Source organism: Lactuca virosa, chromosome 5, assembly GCF_052849685.1.
Source record: "Lactuca virosa cultivar CGN04683 chromosome 5, Lactuca_virosa_CGN04683_v6, whole genome shotgun sequence".
Classification (NCBI taxonomy): Eukaryota; Viridiplantae; Streptophyta; class Magnoliopsida; order Asterales; family Asteraceae; genus Lactuca; species Lactuca virosa.
This window is the reverse complement of record NC_136430.1, coordinates 451,935,273-451,943,849: the sequence shown is the minus strand read 5'-3', so window position 1 is coordinate 451,943,849 and position 8,577 is coordinate 451,935,273. Positions and strand designations below refer to the sequence as shown.

At 33.9% G+C, this 8,577-nt stretch overlaps 1 protein-coding gene across 9 annotated transcripts; it reads right to left on the bottom strand.

Annotated features, from left to right (window-relative positions):
* Positions 1-1,710: 1,710 nt before the first annotated feature.
* LOC145114442 (uncharacterized) lies at positions 1,711-6,755 on the bottom strand. Of its 9 annotated transcripts, none has more exons than XM_079050450.1 (9): positions 6,404-6,752; positions 6,297-6,308; positions 5,945-5,991; positions 5,404-5,522; positions 5,213-5,312; positions 4,902-4,980; positions 4,753-4,800; positions 4,548-4,622; positions 2,347-2,821 (listed from the first exon to the last, which is right to left on the bottom strand). In XM_079050450.1, the coding sequence occupies exons 1-5, from the start codon at positions 6,526-6,528 to the stop codon at positions 5,238-5,240; spliced, it is 378 nt and encodes a 125-aa protein (XP_078906576.1). In that variant the 5' UTR covers positions 6,529-6,752; the 3' UTR covers positions 2,347-2,821; positions 4,548-4,622; positions 4,753-4,800; positions 4,902-4,980; positions 5,213-5,237. The 9 variants fall into 9 exon arrangements, 6 of the variants coding, with proteins under 6 accessions (XP_078906576.1, XP_078906575.1, XP_078906577.1 ...); XM_079050449.1 differs by having other exon boundaries at positions 4,902-4,990; positions 6,404-6,750; XR_013711006.1 differs by lacking the exon at positions 6,297-6,308 and adding an exon at positions 1,711-2,198 and having other exon boundaries at positions 2,638-2,821; positions 4,902-4,990; positions 5,404-5,991; positions 6,404-6,749.
* Between the last annotated feature and the right edge of the window lie 1,822 nt (positions 6,756-8,577).

The following is an 8,577-nucleotide window of genomic DNA, read 5'->3' as shown; positions in this document are numbered from 1 at the left end:
ATATTATAATATAAGGAGGTTTAATTATTAAAATCAGAAACAAAATATCAGTTTTGACTTTTGAGAAGGACCGGGGAGAGAGGGGTGGAAAAAATGTTAAAAGCCATTATTAAGGCGCGTTTGATTGGCAGAAAATGAATAAAATTCGAAGGAAAGAGATTTCAATTCCATCGAATTCATGTGTTTGGTTGGACATAGGAGGAAATTGGATTCCTTCTAAAGTTGGATGAAAAACATTCATTCTCATCAAGGAAAGTGACAGTTTACAAAAATACCTCATTTATTTATCAGAAAACCAACACCCACCACTATTGTTAGCGACCACCAACCACCACTGGCACCACCACCTACCATCACCATCACCACCACCGCTACCACTACCACCGTCACCGTTACCACCACCACTGGCACCACCACCGCTACCATCACTACCGCCATAACCACCACCGACGCTACCACCAACCACTACTGCCACCGCGACCATCACCCGCCACTAATAGACACCATTGCCACCACCGCCATCATCACCCGCCACAACTACCACCACTGCTACCACCGCCACCACTGCCATCGCAGTCACCACCACCACGACGACCACCGCCACCACCACCATCACCCACCACTACTACCACCATCGGCACCACCACCGTCGACACCGCCACCACCACTACCATCACCCACCCTCACCCACCCTCACTACCCTCACCACCACTGCAAATAACACCACCATTACCGTTGCCACCACCACCACCACTACCATCACCAGTCACCACCTCCACCACCACCACCATCGCCACCACCATCACAACCACTACCGTCGCCACCACCACCACTACCATTACCACTATCAGCACCACCACCACCGCCGCCACCACCACCACCACTACTGTCACCCACCACCACTACCCCCACCACCAACCCACCACCGCCAACCCCACCATGACTACCGCTGGCACCACCACTACATCACAAGCTACCACCACCACCACTATCGTCGTTACCACCACTACCATCACTCGTCACCACCACTACTACCACCACCATCACCATTACCACCGTCGCCACCACCACCATTGCCACCACCACCACCATCGCCACGACCACTACCGAGATTTTACTCTTTTTTTAATTTAGATAATATACTTTTACATATAAGTTTAAAAATAAAGTAAAATTAAGCAAAACAAACAAAAAGGGTATTCTATCCTTTTACATGGATTCCAATTTTATTTCATGTGAACCAAACAGAATCTAGGATTAATTTCAATTTCATTCATGCCAACCAAAAATGATATGGAATTGGATTCAAATTTCTTACAGCTTCTTTTTCCAATTCCAATTCCAATTTCAATTCTTTCATAAACATTTTGCGAACCGAACAACACTTTTCATATTTTTACTAACCAAACAACACCTTAATATTTTTACTAGTTAAGTGATGGTGGAAAAATGAAAGGATTTGGTATGATAGATAATTAGGAGTTGGACCCGAAACCTTTGGTTGAAGATGAGACATGATATTTAGGTATTTTATATTTGTATCTAATGTTCATATTAAATTTTAATATATTTCTTTATACATCGTAAAAGTTTTACAATTTATTAAATAGGACAAATCATATTATATCCACCCATGCATTCGGGGTAATTGTTCTGGAAATCATATTATCTTAGGGGCAATTCATTATACTTATATCATGTTTTATTGGCCAATTTGATATTTTTAACAGTAGGAAAATATGATAACAAATAACTAAAATTACTGTCATTTGAATTTACTTACATTGTTAAGAAAATATCTCTAAATTTTATTCAAACTAGGGAAGGTTTCCCGGCGTTACCGGGGTCAGAAGGGGGAATGAGATCGCTGATTACCGAGGTGGTTGGATTAGACTCGCATATTCCTTCACCTCCATATCTTCTGTGGTGTTTTCCTGAGATTTTATTACTAAATTTGATAAAGTTATTTGAAAATCAAATCCTTTTATTCCTTGGTGTTATCGTGAGATGTTTCATTAGACTTGGAATGTCGATTCCATTCTTGTCATGTGTTGCTTCACTCATATCAGTCATTGCTACAACTTTTCCACCTGCTTTGTGAATCAGTCCAGTAGCCCAGGAACCAACGTTTTCCAATCCCTGAGACAGCGGAATAGAATCAACGCTTGTATATATGTATGGCATATGCATGTATGTACCTGTATGTCGAACCATCAAGATCCTAAATTCAGAAATTACAGCCTTTAAGATATAATCAAACACAAACATTTTTGGTTATTGTGTAGAATCATTTGGTTCGTGTAATGATTTTGGAATATAATGGAATTTGTCAAACGAATTGAAATATGAACAAACTTCCCAACTCTATTATCAAATAAATAGACAGCAACGTTACAAATTGTGGTAGAATTAATGTTCCCTCAATATATAATCAGTTTTTCTCTTATCAATTGATCTTGTACAAACTTGCTTCACCGTCTTAGGGCCTGTTTGTTTTTGTCTTACTGGGACCGAGTCAGCGATTTGGGCTGACTCGGTCAGACGAAACCCGTTTGGTGAATAGCTTTCTCAATCAGAAACATCTGGCTCATAAGGTTCTCGGTCAGACCATAAAACATCGCTGACTCAAAAAATTACCTTCATGCCCTCTCCATTCTTGCTTCCTATCGTGACCTAATAGAGAGACAGCAAGGAAATTGGCCGCCATCGAATCTCTCCATCGTCGCTGTCCCTCCCCTAGTCCGACTACCAACCACAGACCTTCCCTCCGTTCGAGCTTCGACGAGAAACACATCAAAACAGGTTCGATCCTCGGCTTTTTCTGTGAAAATAGGTACTTCAATCATATGATTTGTGAAATCAGAAATCCAAAATTGGTTATGAAATCTTAAATTGGTTATGAAATCAGCAAATCATCTTTGTTTAAATGCTATGAAATTATTTGTTTAATGCTATGAAATCAAAAATTATTCTTGTTCTAATGCTATGAGATCAGAATTTCCTGTAATGTTATGAAATCTGATTTTTTTTTCTTTTTTTGTTTAATGCTATGAAATCAAAAATTATTCTTGTTCTAATGCTATGAAATCAGAATTTCCTGTAATGTTATGAAATCTGTTATGAAATCTGATTTTTTTGTTGTTTATAAGCTGTGAAATTGAAAGTTATGATGGCAATGTTGGTTTGGAACAATATCTGAAATTTTTTCTTGTGTATAAGCTGTGAAATATGAAAGCTATTGGCAATGCTGTGAATTTTTTTTTTTGTTTATAAGCTGTGAAATATGAAAGCTATTGGCAATGCTGTGAATTTTTTTTTTTGTTTATAAGCTGTGAAATCTGAAAGCTATTGGCAATGCTGTGATTTTTTTTATAAGCTGTGAAATCTGAAAGCTATTAGCAATGCTGTGATTTTTTTTTTGTTTATAAGCTGTGAAATCTAAAAGCTATTGACAATGCTGTGAATTTTTTTTGTCTATAAGCTCTGACATCTGGAATCTTTTTTATGTATAGGCAATGTTGTGATTTTTTTTTTGTTTATAAGCTATGAAAGCTGTTTTTTTTTGTTTATAAGCTATGTTGACCTTAATTGTTCTATTATTATTTAGGATGATGTTGATTCATTGGTAGAAGTTATGATAAATTACTTTAAATATTAATGTTTTAGGATGTTGGTTTGGACCGAAAGTGAGGACAAAACTTTTCTTGATGCATGTATCCATGAACTAACCACTAATGGTTGTGAGGGTTCTGGGCTTAAGGCTAGTTCATGGAAGACAGTACGCGAAAAATTGATAAACGAACACGGTAAAGAGGTTGATCAGAAGCAAATGAGAAACCACTTTGACTACTACAAATCAAAATATGTTGCTTGGGTGAAACTGAAAAACAAAACCGGCAATATATATGATCCTATAAAAGATAAATTTAATCTGACCGATGAACAATGGAAGGAAGAGGGGAAGGTAATATTTTTATAACAAATACTATTATGATTATTTTTATAAAAAATACTAATAATCATAAAAATTGTAAACAGTTGAACAAGTACGTGTTGTCATTGAAAACTAGACCCCTGCTGTTTCCTGATCTTTGCACACAACTATTTGAAGGATCGACCTCAACCGGCTTTCAAAGTTGGGGGCCATCTTCTACAGTCCCTCGTCCTGTAGAAGAGTTTAGTGCCCATGATTTTGATGATGATGTTCCAATGGAAACCTCAACACAACACGTAGGTGTAAGTGAAGAATCTTCGGGGCGTTCAATTACTTTCACCTACTTTACGTTAAATTATTATGTTATTTTAAATCTCTTTATGTTTTTTTTGGATATTAAATGATTTATGTTTAATTTACATTTTGTATGACATTTTTTATTTGTGTGTAATTTACATTTTGTATGACAATATGTATGTTTTTATAATTATTCAGCAACTTAATCCATTTATATATATAACAGAAGGGTAAAATTGTCATTTTCATCACTCAGCACATTCAGTCAGATGTACAATCAAACAACAAGATTTCTTACTCAGTCAGGATTTCTTACCCAGACAGACATTTCCCAGTCAGCACTTTTTCAGCCAGCAACTATCAAACGGGGCCTTAGCTTTTCTGGGAAATACTAAAAAAAGAAATAGATAAAAAATGTAATTAAGTGAAAATTCATAAAGATTTTATGAAATTCTTTTCAAGATAATAGGTCATAAACAGTGTCTCAGCTTTTGAATGAGTGATAGATAGTAAGGCTTAACCTTTTCAACATCAACACAGACTTTACTTTTACTTAAAGATCATGCTTACTACAAATAAAAATTAAACATAATCATTAATTAAATATTATTATTATTATTATTATTATTATTATATTTGCATTACATGTACACAAAATTTGCATACTTACTTGAAGATTTGAAGCCATTTCAAGTTCTCAACATCCTCTTCATTCATCAAATGCTTATAAACTCCAGACCGATGCATTGCTGCCACAATCTAAAACAAATAAATTCATAATTTGTTTTTTTTGGAAACAATTGCTCGATCTGCGGTTCATCCAAATCAGGATAGCTATCGTCTACAACTTCATTAAATAATTCACAACATTCCCATATACTCATTTCAAGTTTATCCAATTTCTTATAGTCTTCTCTCGCAGGATATCCATAAATCGATGCAAAACAATATATATATATATATATATATATATATATATACCTTAGTGACAAAACATTCATGCTCTTCAGCCTGTTGAGCGATCTTTAACCGCTTGTTTTGACAAGATCTCCTCATTTTTCTCTTTTGTTTGACCAACTTTCTAAATAAACCAAGAAATTATCAATTCAAAACTTCAAAAAACTGTGCAAAACAATCAACAAAAACAAACAACATCGACCTTGAAATCATACCCTGCATCGATCTTTTAACCTCTGATTCACCCCTTGAAACCAATGGCCAGTCAACCAAGAAATTGTACACATCTGGCTTAGGATGTACAGAGTTACATTTAACTGTGTACAAAAAAGCTCTGCAAAAGATTGGAAGTGATAAATTAATATAATCAGAAGAATATTTTAGGAAGATAGTTTCTAATTACACAAATACTGGAGCTGTTGTTTGCCAGTTGCATTCGAAAGACACAGTCCATTTCCCCAAGTTTGGAAATATCTGATCCTTTTTCTCATTTCACTTAGACTTCTGTCATGACTATTTCTCATGTAACTTAAGAAATTTGCTACATTTGAGCTAATTGTTCATTGGGTATTGATTGTGCAGATGTGCAAAGGTCCAAACCTGGGGAGAACAATATGGGAACTCCAACCTCTGTGTGTGACATTCTACTTTCTGTAAAAAAAAGCTTTTTTCTTTCTTTTTATCCTTTTTGATTCTTCCCTTTGGAGAATAGTCTATAAACTCATCTATTATGTTTTTGGCACAGAAGGTCCTCACCAGTCCTTTTCCACCATTTGCCAACCGCTTGGATTTCATGAAACCACCTGGAGCCGATGATTCCCAGAAGAACAAAGATTAGACAGAAAACTCAAATGGCGGAAGTGGAATTTCAAGAAATTTCATGATAATCTTTATGAGTTCTTTTTAACATGTTCAAATAACTTTCCCTTTTAACGTTTGCTGATTTATGTAGAAGTAGAAAATATAATTCCAAATTTTAAGAGTTTTACTCATTTGGATTTCAGTTGAAAAGAAACCTTCAGAAATTAGTTGATTTCACCGAACCATTACAAAGATTTAAGACAATTGGGCCAACAAAAACATTTTACGTATTAGAATTAGGGTTAACCTGATACCCCACCTGAGAATCGAGATGAATGCACACGGGTTAGGGCATTGCATGTTCATTTTCAATAGATATTGAAAAAAAAAATTAACAAAAAACTTTGAACAAACCTTCTGCTTGAAGTGAGTCTTGAGAACATGTTCAAGAAATCATAATAACCACCGATTGAGCAGTTGTTGTTGATGGCGGTGCACCGGAAGCGATGGTCTTCAACGGCGATGGGTACAAAGCCCATAATAGGCCTTCAAAATACCGAGAGCAAGAGAGATGGGGTAAGACGGAAAACGGGATTAACGTCGTGGCAAAATTACACCGATGAAAGCGATTTGGGTGTCGTTTTTTGGAGAGGTAGAACCAAAGTCGGTGGAAGAAAATAAGAACAAAGCTGTGAGAAGAAGAGTAGGGAGACTGAAGCGGTGGAGGAAACATGGAGATTGATAAAGGCAAAAATTAAATTAAAAAACGAATGTTGTAGACAGGAACCAAAAAAAACCAATCAGAATAGGTTACTTTTCTTAAAGGAACATACTTTTTATCCTATTATTATATAATTATATAATGTATAATAATTATATAACGCTATCAAAATATATATATATATATGGTTAGGTTCATGAGACAACTATATTTCTATATTTTGTGAGGCGCACTGAAGATAAAAAAAATATTTTTAAAATGTAAAATAATTGAAAATTTTTAAATTTTTTTTAAAATATTATTTTCGTCACTTTTTTATCAAAAAATAAAAAATAAAAAAAATTACTGTTGTTTTAAAATATCTGTGAAATATTTTAGTAGAATATTAGAATATTCTAGTATAATATTAGAATATTTTACATATCTAACAAATCTATTAGAATACTAGATTATTCTAGCATTCTAAAAATCACATTGGAATATTTGCATAGTAATATATTCTATTAGAATATTTCACGTATTTTTCAAAAAAAAAAACGGTAATTTTTTTTTATTTTTATTTATTTTTATTTTTTTAGGTAAAGAAAATGACGAAAATAATAATTAAAAAAAGAATTTTCGGATTTTTCCTTTTATTTTGCATTTTAAAATTATTTTTAGATTGCGTCTCATGGTCTCAAATTAACATGGTCTCAAATGAATATATATATATATATATATATATATATATATATATATATATATATATATATATATATATATATATATATATATAAACCTTACTATTTCTAAAAATTGAATTAAAACTTGCAAACCATTAAGCTAAGTGTACAAGTAACCATGAATAAAATAATATTAAAATTTAAATTTAACCCTATTTAAATTAAATTGTACAAAAAATGCTACAATATGTATAAGTATGCAATGCAATCATAAAAGATTTTTATTTCATTTGATCCGACTTTTTATCTTTCCATCTTTATCTCTTGCTTATCTTTTGCCTAGTCCTCAACCTTTATCTCCATACTCTTATCATTTTTCTACATATCTTGGCTAATCCCCTATTTTTCCACATGTCTAAACTCTATCATTTTTCCACATATCTATAGGAAAAAGGAATGTAACTTGCACCGTTCACGCACCAACGCCACTATGCCAAACTGCTGACACTGCTCTTCCTCTCTGCCACCACGACTATCAGTCCCACCATTCTCGACCACAACATCGTTCTCCACAAATGTTCCACCAATATCCTTCAACAACGCATCACCACAAACGAAATGATTTGAGGGATCTACATATTCTTTGCCTGAAACGTGGAAGATCTAAGATACAGGTTATTTGTAAGACAACCTTCCACGATTTCAAAAACTTAATTTTGAAATTCTTTTTAGGGGGTGTTTTGGATTGTTTTTAAAACAACTTATTGATTTATTGGCTTTTTGAAAAGTTAATTAGTCAAAAAAAAAAGTTTTTGGCAAATTCAAAAACACTTTTCAAAATAGCTTTTTTATTAGTTAAAAAAAACACTTTTTAAAGAGCAAATAAAATTTGGTTTTTTGGAACTACTTTTGACTTTTTAACCAAAATAACTTTAAAATGTATTTTTTAAGCTAAACACTTTTTAATTTATTAACTTATTGGTTTTTTTACCACAAAAGCTCAATAAACACTTTTACCCGAAAACATAGTTCAAAAATCACTCCCAAATCCCTTATACAATATCTTTATCTAGCTAAATCAGTTAGGTTCCCTAATCTGCCCACCAGAATCGTTGTTGTCACCCGACATTCTCTCCTAAAACCCTAGACGCCGAGTCACGACCATTGTCTGCAAAACTGGGGTTCAATCTCTCTCACCAAATGCG